We start from the raw sequence: 14,669 nt of genomic DNA, 5'->3' as shown, positions 1-14,669 counted from the left end.
TTCCAATCTCATCTCCTCGCTCCTCGAAGCTCCTGGGTGGCGGACTGGCCCCAGGGTGGCCAGCAGCAGCAGAGAGGCCGGGGAGCCCTCTGCTCCTAGCCATCCGTCATCATCGATCGGCTCCAGCCAACAACTCCAGCAGGGCCTTTGCCCAGGCCTCTAGGTGACATGCTGACCAACACCCAGTGGCTGGTGAAGGTTCACACACTCAAGAGGACCAGCAGTGGGACAACCAGGGTGCCGGCCATGTCCTACAGCTACATGGAGCAGTTGAAGGGCATGTCCCTGCTAGTCAGGGTCTCCCAAAAAGTGGTCCATTGGAGAAGGGAATCACAAACCACTTCAGTATTCTTGCCTTGAGAACCCCATGAACAGTATGAAAAGGCAAAAAGATATGACACTGAAAGATGGTCTTTCAGGTCAGTAGGTGTCCAATATGCTACTAAGAGAACAGAGAAATAGTTTCAGAAAGAATGAAGAGGCTGAGCCAAAGCGGAAAGGATGCCCAATTGTGGATGTGTCTGGTTGTGAAACTAAAGTCCGATGCTGTAAAGAACAATATTGCATAGGAACCTGCAATGTTAGGTCCATGAATCATGATAAATTGGATGTGGTCAAACAGGAGATGGCAAACATGAACATCGACATTTTAGGAATCAGGGAACTAAAATGGACCAGAATGGGTGAATTTAATTATTATTTCTACTACTGTGGGCAAAAATCCCTTAGAAGAAATAGAGTAGCCCTGATAGTCAACAAAATAGTCTGAAATGCAGTACTTGGGTGCAATCTCAAAAATGACAGAATGATCTTGGTTTGTCTCCAAGGCAAATCATTCAGCATCATAGTAATCAAGTCTATGTCCCAACCACTGATGCCAAAGAAGCCAAAGTTGAACGATTCTATGAAGACCTACAAGACCTTCTAAAATTAACACCAAAAAAAAGATGTCCTTTTCATCATAGCGGGTTGAAATGCAAAAGTAGGAAGTCGAGAGATACCTGGAGTAACAGGCAAGCTTAGCCTTGGAGTACAAAATGAAGCAGGACAAAGGCTAAAAGAGTTTTGCAAAGAGAACGCGCTGGTCATAACAAACACGCTCTTCCAACAACACAAGAGACGACTCTACACATGGACGTCACCAGATGGTCAATACTGAAATCAGACTGATTATATTCTTTGCAGCTGAAGATGGAGAATCTCTATACAGTCAGCAAAAACAAGACTGGGAGCTAACTGTGGCTCAGACCATCAGCGGCTTATTGCAAAATTCAGGCTCATACTGAAGAAAGTAGAGAAAACCACTAGGTCATTCAGGTATGACCTAAATCAAATCCCTTATGATTATACAGTGAAAGTGATGAATAGATTCAGGGATTAGATTTGGTAGACAGAATGCCTGAAGAACTATGGATGGAGGTTCATAACACTGTACAGGAGGTAGTGACCAAAACCATCCCCAAGAAAAAGAAATTCAAGAAGCCAAAGTGTTTGTCTGAGAATTCCTTATAAATAGCTGAGAAAAGAAGAGAAGCCAAAGGCAGAGGAGGAAGGGAAAGATATACCCAACTGAATGCAGAGTTCCAGAGAATAGCAGGGAGAGATAAGACAGCCTTAAGTGAACAGTGCAAAGAAACAGAAAAAGCAACAGAATGCGAAAGACTAGAGATCTTTTCCAAAAAAAACAAGAGGTTCCAAGGGAACATTTCATGCAAAGATGGGCACAATAAAGGACAGAAACAGCAAGGACCTAATAGAAGTAGAAGAGATTAAGAAGCGGTGGTAAGAATACATTGAACTGTACAAAAATGTTCCTAATGATCCAGATAACCATGATCATGTGGTCACTCACCTAGAGCCAGACATCCTGGAATGTGAAGTCAAGTGGGTCTTAGCAAGCATTACTACAAAGCTTGTGGAGGTGATGGAATTACAGTTTAACTGTTTCAAATCTTAAAAGATGATGATGTTAACACGCTGCATCAACATGGCAGCCCGTTTGAACAAGTCAGCACCGGCCACAGGACTCGGAAAAGGTCAGTTTTCCTTCCAATCCCAAAGAAGGGCAATGCCAAAAAATGTTCACACTACCACACAATTGCATTCATTTCACCTGCTAGCAAGGTAATGCTCAAAATCCTTCAAGCTAGGCTTCAACAGTACATGAACCAAGAAATTCCACATGTACAAGCTGGATTTAGAAAAGGTAGAGGAACCAGAGATCAAATTGCCAACATCTGCTGGATCATAGAAAAAGCAAGAGAATTCCAGAAAAACATCTACTTCTATTTCATTGACTACACTAAAGTCTTTGACTGTGAGGACCACAACAAACTGTGGGAAATTCTTAAAGAGATGGGAATACCTAGACCATCTTAACCTGCCTCCTGAGAAACCTGTATGCAGGTCAAGAAGTAACAGAACTGGACATGGAACAATGGACTGATTCAAAGTTGGGAAAGGAGTACGTCAAGGCTGTATATTGTTACCCTATGCAGAGTACATCATTCTAAATACCAAGCTGGATGAAGCACAAGCTGGAATCAAGATTGCTGGGAGAAATAGCAATAACCTCAGATATGCAGATGACACCACCTTTATGGCAGAAAGCAAAGAGGAACTAAAGAGCCTCTTGATGAAGGTGAAAGAGGAGAGTGAAAAAACTGGCTTAAAATTCAACATTCAAAAAATGAAGATCATGGCATCTGGTCCCATCACTTCATGGCAAATAGATGGGGAAACAATGGAAACAGTGACAGGTTTTATTTTTCTGGGCTCCAAAATCACTTCAGATGGTGACTGCAGCCATGAAATTAAAAGACGCTTACTCCCTGGAAGAAAAGCTATGACAAATCTAGACAGCGTATTAAAAAGCAGAGACATCACTTTGTCAACAAAGGTCATCTAGTCAAAGCTGTGGTTTTTCCAGTATTCATGTGTGGATGTGAGAGATGGACCATAAAGAAGGCTGAGTGCTGAAGAATGGATGCTTTCGAACTGTGGTGTTGGAGAAGACTTTTGAGAGTCCCTTGTACTGCAAGGAGATCAAACCAGTCAATCCTAAAGGAAATGTGTCCTGAATATTCACTGCAAGGACTGATGCTGAAGCTGCAGCTCCAATACTTTGGTCACCTGATGAGAAGAGCCAACTCATTGGAAAACACCCTGAGGCTGGGAAAGATTGACAGCAGGAGGAGAAGGGGGAGACAGAGGATGAGATAGTTGGATGGCATCATCAGCTCAATGGACATGAGTTTGAGCAAACTCTGGGAGATAGTGAAGAACACGGAAGCCTGGCATGCTACAGTCCATGGGATCGCAAAGAGTCAGACAGAATAATAAGAACAACAACAATAAGAAATTACTTATTAATTAAAATAAATTGTTTCAGTCACATTTGCAAACCCTTATCGTTCATACTACTTTTTAAGTGGTTGGAAATTAGAAGACAGCAACAGATTTTCATAAACTAAACAGGTGGGGGTGGGGGGAAAAAACTGGAAAACTTTCAACTTACTGCCCTCAGAAATGGGACCATAGGCAACAATCCAGTTAAGAAAGCAAGCAGTCAAAGGAAAAATATTTATAATAACAACATAGTAGCAACTTTGACACCAAGTATGATGGTATCTAAATCAACATAATTAAAGAAGCTTTTAAGTCTGGAATGACTAAAGCTGTTAATAAAACATGAAAATATTATGACATTTATCTGAGAATACAAAAAAAGAAAAATAGCTGTTCCAAATTTACCAAAGCCACGTTTACAAACTGTACAACCCACATGTCCAGAAATTGTGCACTGAATGGGAAGGCTCATTGGTTTCACTTTTATCAGGCCTGTGATTAAAATGGTAAGCAAAACGTGGTTCCAAGATGGGGAAAAACAACTCTGTGGCCTAATATCAGGTAGAAGGAAGGCATACACAATAAAAAGAGCCCTGCTAGTACGGCTGCCAATCTCCTAGACCATTCCAGAGACCTGGGTTCCAGTCCAAGATCTGCCTATAACAAGCTATGTAATCTTCAAATGACTTGAGGCCCTCAACTTCCATATCTATAAAATGAGAGGGTTAGGCTGGTAAGAATCTATGGTTTCCTCTACAGAAGAAAAAATTTTTAACTCTAAAGGCAGTCCCTTTATAACTTTTTAGACAATTGTTTAATAATAACGGCATATCATGCTTTTGTGCCCATTGGTAAAGTACAGGAAATTAATTCAAACCACTCTGCTATGACTAAAAGATTACATCTAAGCTAATGCATAATAGAATGGCAAAGCTGCAATGTAACAAAGGAGTGAAGAAAAGATGCTACATTTGGCATGTATCAAGCTAATCATGCAAAATGCCAGGGTGGATGAAGCATAAGCTGGAATCAAGATTGCTGGGAGAAATATCAATAACCTCAGATATGCAGATGATACCACCCTTATGGCAGAAAGCAAAGAAAAACTAAAGAGCCTCTTGATGAAGGTGAAAGAGGAGAGTAAAAAAGCTGGCTTAAAATTCAACATTCAAAAAACTAAGATCATGGCATCCAGTCCAAACACTTCATGGCAAATAGATGGGGAAACAATGGAAACAGTGACAGACTTTATCTTCTTGGGCTCCAAAATCACTACAGATGGTAACTGCAGCCATGAAATTAAAAGATGCTTGCTCCTTGGAAGAAAAGCTATGACCAACCTAGACAGTATATTAAAAAGCAGAGACATTACTTTATCAACAAAGGTCCATCATAATCAAAGCTATGGTTTTTCCAGTAGTCACGTATGGATGTGAGAGTTGGACCATAAAGAAAGCTGAGTGCCGAAGAACTGACGCTTCTGAATTGTGGTGTTGAAAAGACTCTTGAGAGTCCCTTGGACTGCAAGGAGATCCAACCAGTCCATACTAAAGGAAATCAGTCCTGACTATTCGTTGGAAGGACTGATGCTGAAGCTGAAGCTCCAATACTTTGACCACCTGATGTGAAGAACTGACTCATCTGAAAAGACCCTGATGCTGGGAAAGATTGAGGGCAGGAGAAGGGGACGACAGAGGATGAGATAGTTGAATGGCATCACCGACTCGATGCACATGAGTTTGAGCAGGCTCTGGGAGTTGGTGATGGACACGGAGGCCTGGCGTGCTGCAGTCCATGGGGTCACAAAGAGTCGGATATGACTGAGCAACTGAATTGAACTGAACTGAAGCTGAAACAACCCAAGTCATAATCCAAACTAAAGACAATTATGAAACACTATCTAAGGTAATTCAAACAGACCAACTAGTAAGAAATCAGCATTTAACAGAGAAAACAGAATTGTTTGAAAATTTCACTGGTTTTGGTATTATATGAACATATTCAGGTTGTGAATATAGTAAAAGCAGAGTTAATATTAAATGACTGATCAAAAGACTATTTTTCCATATTTGCTAAGAATTTGATATATCAATTCTTGCTTTTGAAATGATAAATATATTTATATTTTAGATAGCATGCTTTAAATTTTTATTCTTGCATCAAAAATAATAAAATTATATAGGTTTTGAAGCGAAGTGAAGTCGCTCAGTCGTGTCCGACTCTTCACGACCCCATGGACTGCAGCCTACCAGGCTCCTCCGTCCATGGGATTTCCCAGGCAAGAGTACTGGAGTAGGGTGCCATTGCTTTAGAAGCAGTTTAAGGGGAAGCCAAATAAATATTTAAATAGTTAAGAGAAATTTTAACTCAGCTGAAATGATCTAGCATTAATCCACAAGAGGAGCAGACACAATTCAAAAATATTTACTCACTTTCTCTACTATATAACATTTCTTGGCATATCACTATCTTCAGTAAATATTTATTAAGCTTTTATCTTTGGCCACCTCATGCGAAGAGTTGACTCACTGGAAAAGACCCTAATGCTGGGAAGGATTGGGGGCAGGAGGAGAAGGGGACGACAGAGGATGAGATGGTTGGATGGCATCACTGACTCGATGGACATGGGTTTGGGTGGACTCTGGGAGTTGGTGATGGACAGGGAGGCGTGGCGTACTGCGATTCATGGGGTCACAAAGAGTCGGACATGACTGAACGACTGAAGTGAACTATACTATGTGCAAAGGATTCATATAAGGTTACATGAGATAAACAGTCTCTATGGCTGAGGAGCTTACAGTCAAATAAGAGAAACAAAAATAAACTGTTTGCAAATTTATATTATTAAGTATCAAATGAGAAGTAAGGACAATAAATGTTAAGAGTAATTCAGAGCAAGGCAAACCTAAAAAGGTCCAGGTTGCTCAGGGCAGTTCTCAGGAGGAGAGACATAAGTTAAGCATTAAAAGAAGACTTTTAAGAAGGATTTGCTGCTGAGCACAGAAAACACAAAGTAACTGTTCCTGCTCTTTGGAACCTTATAACCGACCTTATACTAGTAGGTCTGTAACTGATAACTGGACTAAACTATATCAAAAGTGCAATCAACCAAAAAAGTGTTGGATGGGCAGCTAAAATGACAGGATATTAAAAGGGAAGTTTCTGCTGAGAACCATAGACAACTGACATTCCAAAGCAGGTGCCAGAACATTCTCAATATTTCCAAAGGAGGCAGTCTGAAGGGTTGAGATGTGCTCCCTCCTGCCCTCAACACTAGTGAGAGAAGTTTCATGGGGAAGAAGGGTGGGGGTTTGGAGAAGAGTTCCTCCGGGGGAGCTAGCTACAGGAACAAGTGCCCTTGCCTGCCATTGGAGAGGGGAGGAGATGGACGCCTGCCTCTCACCTAGAGCCTAGAGGAAAAGGCTTTGATGGGACTACTTGAAGAGCGTGATATCTGTCTCAAACACTTTGAACAACATATTGAACTGGCACCTGATTCACCCCTGGAAATTCTAAAGGGTAAGAAGCTGGATGAAGAGGCACATGAGAGCAAAAGAGAGACGGCTGAATTGGGACCACTTGCAGAGTCCCTGTGGACAAACAGTGAGAGCTGCTTGTGGACCAGTGTGGGTCCTATGAGACAGAGAGAGAGCAAGCTGGGGTGAAGTCATCTGGGTCCAACCCAGGGGGTGACCAGGAGCTTGAACAGAGCTCAGCAATGAACATGATGGTCCTGCCAGATCCAAGAGGCTGAGGAGGCCATAAAAAACCAGCCAGAATATAGATGCATTCTCACTGTCAAACAATGTGAGGTGAGCAGCTGACATGGGAGGCAGAAGATTTGCAGGTAAAAGAAAGAACTTTCAACACCCGCCAAGTTTACAACAGCACTGAAGTTAAATCACCAGGCACTAATCAAGCCTGAGTTAGTTAGTTGCTGCTCTTCTTTCTTCTCTTCCCTTCTTCCTTGTCCAACTTGGGAGGGATGATAAAGTAGGACTAGCAAGACAAAGGAGAAACAGAAAAGCCCAGTCAGAAGGAAAACAAATCCTCGATTATTGTCTTCCCCCTTGCAATGGGCAGAGCTAGGAAGTGGGCATGGGGGAGAAGCTTCACCTTTAATTCAGGTTCAGTTTGGGGTTTTAATTTGTTGGTACTAGACATTTTAATAATCAAACAGATTTTTGTGACTTAGTTACTGAAGGATAATTTGCATTATCTCAAAGCAACCACAAAAGTCAAGTTTATCCATGGGCAGAGGGCATGACAGCCTCACAAGTAAACTGAAAGGGACGGTGAATGACAAAAATAAAGCCATTTTAGAATTTCATCCCACAAGCCCTGCTTTTCAATCAAATGCACTAAAAAAGTCGACATGGTAGAGAGCAGAGAAGTACACGAATGTGATCTTATAAAACATAACTCAGCCCATGCAGCTTCTCTATCTTGAGATGGCTCAGTCATTAACAATCCCAGAAATCTGCCACAACAGGACTCAGGAATCTAATAGTACTTCTTAAAAATTGGCACAAGCAACCAAAATATAACAGACTCACTTTAAAAAGCTGAAACTGTCTTGCTCCCTGCTGTATATCTAACACTTAGCGAAGCATCCTTACATCAAAGATGCTTAAAGAACTGCTGTGTTCTTCCCATGGGATGCCAAGGTTAGGTTCTTAGAAAACAGCATCGGAACAAATTCTGTGCAGATGTGTTTAGAGACGTTTTAGTTAGTTAAATGTATGGTTACTATGCGTAATGTTATAATGTAGATTACTTTCATCCTTCTCCTTTCCTTGTCAGCCAAATCTCTGAAAAATGCATATTGTATTTTAATACTGTACTACAAAAACAGAGCAAATGTGAATATTTAAGCTCTGATATTCAAATACTAGAAAAATTACTGTATACATTTAAAGAGTTTAGCAGAAAACCCACAAAGAAATAATAGTATCACACAATGCCATTTTAATGCAGGATGATTTATTTTAAAAAGAAACAGCATTTAAAAAGTAGATTAGCCAGTATTTTACTAATACTTTGTTTACTGGTATATTTGTCTTTTCAGCAACACCCTGAATGAGAGCCTACTATCTTAGTTACAGTATTATCATCTCTCTTTTAAAGATTAAAAAACTAAGGCCCAGAGGTTAATGACTTGCCCAAGGTCATACTACTAGTAAATGGTATAATAGCCTTTTAACTCAAGACAGTATGTCAGATTCCCAAGCCATGCTAACAATAAGGCTGAAGAGGTAATTTTTGTTGACTCATTCCAAAAGAAATAAAACCCTATTTTAATGGTTATCTAATGTCTAATTCTGAAATATAAGCTATTGTCAGGTCAACCATAGTTCTATTAACATACCTCTACTGATGTGATTTTCTCAGTAAACTCTTCATGAATGAAAACACTATACAGCAGACACCAATAAAATCTGTATATTTGATAGGAAGGTAAAACATACCTTGCATGCCATTTTTGGGATTTAACGAGTCATTCCTTATTCTGACAAAATGTCAAACAAGGCTTTTTAGATGAATCATGTATCTGCATTTAGTCAAATGGCTCAATCTATAAGTTTTCAAAGAGCAAATATGACCAAGGATTTGGCCAATTGTAGTTTAGGATCATCCTTTTCTGGTGAGCTTTTTCCTACCTTAGTAAAAGTTGATATATTACTCATCATTCTTATGGAATTTACATTAAGTGTGAAAGAAAGAAAGTGAAGTTGCTCAGTTATGTCCGACTTCTTGTGACCCCGTGGACTGTAGCTCACCAGGCTCCTCCATCCATGGGATTCTCCAGGCAAGAATACTGGAGTGGGTTGCCATTTCCTTCTCCAGGGGATCTTCCCAACCAGGGATTGAACTCAGGTCTCCTGCATTGCAGGTCGATTCTTTACCAACTGAGCCACCAGGGAAGCCCACAATAAGTGTATATAATTATAAAATTGACAATTTCCAAACTGGTACATAAAGGCAGCAGGTGTTAAGTGTATGTTTCAGAAACTGAAGGATGTTGACTGAAAGAGTCCTATAATCAGGCTGTTTGGTTCTCCTGTCTTGTTTCAGAAATAGAGGTGAGAGACGGGGCTGGGATACTTCAGTGTCAATCAGCAGTTCTCCACCCGGGATGATCCCTGCCTACCTCTCCCCCAGGAACATTTGGCAATGCTTGGAGACAAGTTTATTGCCGCTACTGTGTGTGCATGTGGGGTGACTACACCTACTGGGTAGCACCAGGGATGGTATCATCCTGTATGATACACAGTACAGCCCTGCCCACTCCCAGCAAGGAACTATTCGGTCTAAAGTGTAAGCAGTGCCAAGGTTGAGAAACTCTAGTAGAAGAGATTAAATGTCTGAGGCCCTGACCAGAGGGGGTGGCCTGAGTGTTTAGAGACTGTAACTGTAAACACTAAATCAGAGAGGCTCAGTAACACTCAGTAAAGATTAGATGTAGCACTCAAGCAGCGCTGCGAGTACTGGCAGAGGGCAGCCTCCTGCTTTGTTAGATCTGAGGTGGGGAGTGAAAACAACTTCTATTAATGCTCCCACCTATCACAGTTGTGATTTTTTTTTCTTATGAAAGAACAGGAAATTTAAAAAGCCTAAGTAAAAAGAAAAGTAGTTTTCTAGAGAGAAAAGAAATTTCTTTTGTTAAACTGTACACAGTTCCACTACCAACTTCCTGAATGTTTCTATGACTTACAGCAGGGCCCTAGACAGTTACAATCTAAAATAAAAATAATGGCTGTTTTGGACACACAATAAGAAAATCAGAATAAATAAATATGTATGTATCTGGACCGTAAGTATTCTAAAGACCAAACATGATTTCAGGAAGCCTAGCTTTTAGCTCCCAAATGTGTAAATGCCCTGATGGGATACCACTTATTCCTTCCTGGGCCTTTCCTTTTCTGAATCTGGGAACCCTCAGTTACAAGAGAACACAGTAAAAACTGGACACACAGCAACCTCTGAAATGGTGCTGACATAAAACAAAAACCAAATACCAACAAACAAAATTTCCCCAGATGTTGCCTTGCTCTTTTCGTGGGTGAGTTTTACAATTAGGCGCTTGTACCTTTTCCTCTGCTCTTCCATTTGATCTCTCATGCTTTCGTCCTTTCCATTATTTTTCTTTTTACTCTCAATCACATTTCTTCACCAAAATATTTTTACCTTATTGTCATCCATTTTAACTTCCATTTCCTTCTTTTCCTCTCTTTCAACTCTGTCTTACCCTATCAAAAGCACCAACTGGTAATGGAATTATATAATGAGAATTTTGGAGTTGAATCAGACTTTAGAGATTTTCTAGCAGCAAATACCACCATGCCCGGTTCCCTTCACATACCAACGCTCCTAACAAGTGGTTACCCAACTCCGCTTAAACACTAAACTGAGGTCCATCACTTCTACTAGCTTTCAGAAACCACGGATAGGGACCACTTCTCACCTGATGGACATTGAAAAACTTATCCTGAGATCTAAACAGATCAATGTAATTAATGTAAATTGCTTCTGCTCCACAGAGACCAACCGTTTCTCATTATCAACCTTTACTCAACTAGGAAAAAGCTCACCAGCCAAGGACTACCCTAAACTACCACTGGCCAAATCTACTGCCGTATTTGCTTTTTGAAAACTATCTTCTGATAGACTGAACCATTTAACTCAATGCAGACACATGATTCATCTAAAAAGCCTTGTTTGAATTTTTGTCGGGATAAGGAATGACTCATTAAATCCCGAAAATGACACGCAAGGTATGTTTCCCCCTCCTACATCGCTCAGAAGGTTTGTTCCCCTCTTAACGACGTAACCAATAAACAACACTGACGAATTTCGAAGACTCGAGTTCATGCTGGGTAAATATGGTACTGTGCTTCACACAGTACAGTAGTGTAAAGCCTCGTGGGGCCTTGGCACATGCACGAGAGCAAAAGTAAAGTGATTTCTCATTCTGCAGTTAAAGGAGATCCTAATTTGTTCCGTGCTGGCTTATCCCAGAAGGATAGCAGAGTGCAAAGCCCCATAAACCCAGCCGTGCCGTCGGGTTTAGTTTAGTTTACATTAACATCACCGGCAGTGCGCCGAAGTTTGAACGGTTCTAGGATCTAAGTCTCTGGCTGTTGTTTCCAGAACAGCCCCCTTACAACTCGCCCCGGGCGCGGGGCGCGCAGCCTCCCAGGCGGGCAGGTGGGCCCCGCGCTGCCGCGCACGGGGTCTCCGCCGGGCCCACCCCGCGGCCGCGCCCATACCTTGGTGAGCTGGGCGATCTTCTTGCTCATTTTCAGGTGCAGGTCCTGGCTGTAGTCCATGCAGTGCCCCGCCTGCTGCGCGGCGGCCGGCGAGGGGACGAATTTGGCCGCCGAGCCGCCGTAATAGTGCTGCTGCCAGCTCATGCCCGGGGTCGCCATCTTCCCGGCAGACCCCGGCCGGGGCGCGGGTCCCCGCGCTCGGGGGGCGGCCCGCCGAGCCGCGGCCACTGGGACGCAGGAGCCGGGGCGGCCGCTTCCGGACCCGACACCCAGCCGCGCCCGCCGGCCGCGATCTCCCGGTCACCGCCGTCCAGGGACGGGGGCAGCCCCGCCGGCCCGAAGCCGCGGGCGACTCGGGCACGGGGCAGATGCCCGGGTCCGGCGGGGCCCGATCCACTCTGGCCCGCTCGTCAGCTCGCGCCAGGCGGGAGCGACGCGGGCAGCATGAACCCGCAGGTTCCGCTCCCACCGGGACCCGGGACCCAGCGAGACGGCCGCCGCGGGGCTTGCGGAGGGAGGAGGAGCCGGGGCGGGCTGTTGCGGGGGGAGGCGGGGACACGGAGGAGACCGCGGGAGCCGCGGAGCCGCCGTTACCAGGGCGCGCGGCCCGCGGAGCGCGCGGGGCGGCGACGTCATTTCCCCGCAGCCAAGCTCCGCCCCGCGCCGCCGCGGGCCCCGCAGCCCCGCAGCAGGTGCGGGCGCCTTTCGCCCGGCCCGCGGCCAAGGTTTCCCCCGCAGCGGGGGCGTATCTCCACCCCGCCCCAGCTGCCGCCGGCCGGAGATAAGTCCCGTGTGCCACGCGGGCCGGAGAAGACGGGGCTGTGGTGACCTTCGGTGTGCCGAACGCGTGCAGACTTACCCAGCCTTTCCACGTGCATCGTCGCGGACCCTGGGCCCAAGTGGCTCTTCCCCAAGAAGAGCGGCAAACTCACATCCAGCTCCCACCCAACCACGGCCTCAGCACCAGAGGCGTGTGTGATGAAATCCTGGGAAATCCAATACCCCCGACCCAGACCTGTGCTTCCGACCGAACTCACACCAATGTGACTGTTACAGTGTCTCAGGCTGACCTACTGCGTGCCAGGCATTGGCATTCATTCAACACCTAGTGTCTATGAGTGGCGAGGACACACCTCATCAATTGGTATAGCATTGCATCACTACTCTCCCTCAGTCTAATGGAGCGCCAGACAATTATTATATGAAATCTACTTGGCTGCAAGTAAAGAGGAAAACAGAAGCTGGAACAAGATGTCAGTTCCTTAAGGATTTGAGGCTGGGCCAAAATGTTCATTACTTGAGCATTTCACCTTACCAAATGTGTTGTTGTCCGTTAGTCATTCAGTCTTATCCGACTCTTTGAGACCCTATGAACTGTAATCCTCCTCTGTCCATGGGATTTCCCAGGCAAGAATACTGGAGTAGGTTGCCATTTCCTTCTCCAAGGAATCTTTGGAAACAGGGATGGAACCCACCTTTCCAGCGTTGGCAGGCAGATTCTTTACCACTAAGCCATCAGGGAAGCCCACTAAATGTATTTTGTCCTACTAATTATCTCCTAATATCTCTACTCCTGCAGATCAAAAAAAAATTTTAAGTATGTTCTGTGTTGAAGTAAATCAGTCGTTTTAGGGCATTCTTAACACAAATTTTTAAAATACAGAATTGTGCCTATTAAAAAAATCTATTCTCATGCAGTTTTGCAACACTGAATCCCCTCCTGTTATAATATGTAATTTCTCTTTAGTATGCAGCTTAGTGTTTGTTGCTCAGTTCAGTTCAGTCGCTCAGTCATGTCCGACTCTGCAACCCCGTGGACTGCAGCACGCCAGGCCTCCCTTGTCCATCACCAACTCCCGGAGTTTACACAAACTCATGTCCGTTGAGTCCGTGATGCCATCCAACCATCTCATCCTCTGTCATCCCCTTCTCCTCCTGCCTTCAATCTTCCCCAGCATCAGGGTCTTTTCAAATGAGTCAGTTCTTCGCATCAGGTGGCTGAAGTATTGGAGTTTCAGCTTCAACATCAGTCCTTCCAATGAACACCCAGGACTGATCTCCTTTAGGATGGACTGGTTGGATCTCTTTGCAGTCCAAGGGACTCTCAAGAGTCTTCTCCAACACCACAGTTCAAAAGCATCAATTCTTCGGCATTCAGCTTTCGTTATGGTCCAACTCTCACATCCATACATGACTACTGGAAAAACCATAGCCTTGGCTAGACGGACCTTTGTTGACAAAGTAATATCTCTGCTTCTTAATATGCTGTCTAGGTTGGTCATAACTTTCCTTCCAAGGAGTAAGCGTCTTTTAATTTCATGGCTGCAATCACCATCAGCAATGATTTTGGAGCCCCCCAAAATAAAGTCTGCCACTGTTTCCACTGTTACCTCATCTATTTGTCATGAAGTGATGGGACCAGATGCCATGATCTTAGTTTTCTGAATATTGAGCTTTAAGCCAACTTTTTCACTCTCCTCTTTCACTTTCATCAAGAGGCTCTTTAGTTCTTCTTCACTTTCTGCCATAAGGGTTGTGTCATCTGCATATCTGAGGTTATTGATATTTCTCCCGGCAATCTTGACTCCAGCTTGTGCCTCATCCAGCCCAGCGTTCCTCATGATGTACTCTGCGTATAAATTAAATAAGCAGGGTGACAATATACAGCCTTGACGTACTCATTTTCCTATTTGGAAGCAGTCTGTTGTTCCATGTCCAGTTCTAACTGTTGCTTCCTGAACTGCATACAGATTTCTCAAGAAGCAGGTCAGGTGGTCTGGTAGTCCCATCTCTTAAGAGATTTTCCACAGTTTGTTGTGATCCACACTGTCAAAGGCTTTGGCATAGTCAATAAAGCAGAAATAGATGTTTTTCTGGAACTCTCTTGCTTTTTCAATGATCCAGAGGATGTTGGCAATTTGATCTCTGGGTCTTCTGCCTTTTCTAAAACCAGCTTGAACATCTGGAAGTTCACGGTTCACATATTGTTGAAGCCTGGCTTGGAGAATTTTGAGCATTACTTTACTAGCGTGTGAGATGAGTACAATTGTG

At 43.8% G+C, this 14,669-nt stretch overlaps 1 protein-coding gene across 14 annotated transcripts in view; it reads right to left on the bottom strand.

The window, feature by feature from the left end:
• Positions 1–12,227, bottom strand: part of FAM184A (family with sequence similarity 184 member A) — a 122,837-nt gene extending 110,610 nt beyond the window's left edge. For all 14 annotated transcript variants that reach the window (XR_014065795.1, XR_014065788.1, XR_014065791.1 and 11 more), the window contains exon 1: positions 11,619–12,227. Coding sequence is in view for 4 of the 14 variants with exons in the window: in XM_081530897.1 (XP_081387023.1) it covers positions 11,619–11,777 (159 nt within the window). In the remaining 10 variants the exon portion in view is untranslated. The remainder of the gene's footprint in view (positions 1–11,618) is intronic.
• Between the last annotated feature and the right edge of the window lie 2,442 nt (positions 12,228–14,669).

The sequence above is a fragment of the Giraffa tippelskirchi genome, chromosome 9 (assembly GCF_054371585.1).
Source record: "Giraffa tippelskirchi isolate mGirTip1 chromosome 9, T2T-mGirTip1v1.2.pri, whole genome shotgun sequence".
Lineage (NCBI taxonomy): Eukaryota > Metazoa > Chordata > Mammalia > Artiodactyla > Giraffidae > Giraffa > Giraffa tippelskirchi.
This window is presented reverse-complemented; position numbering and strand designations above follow the sequence as displayed.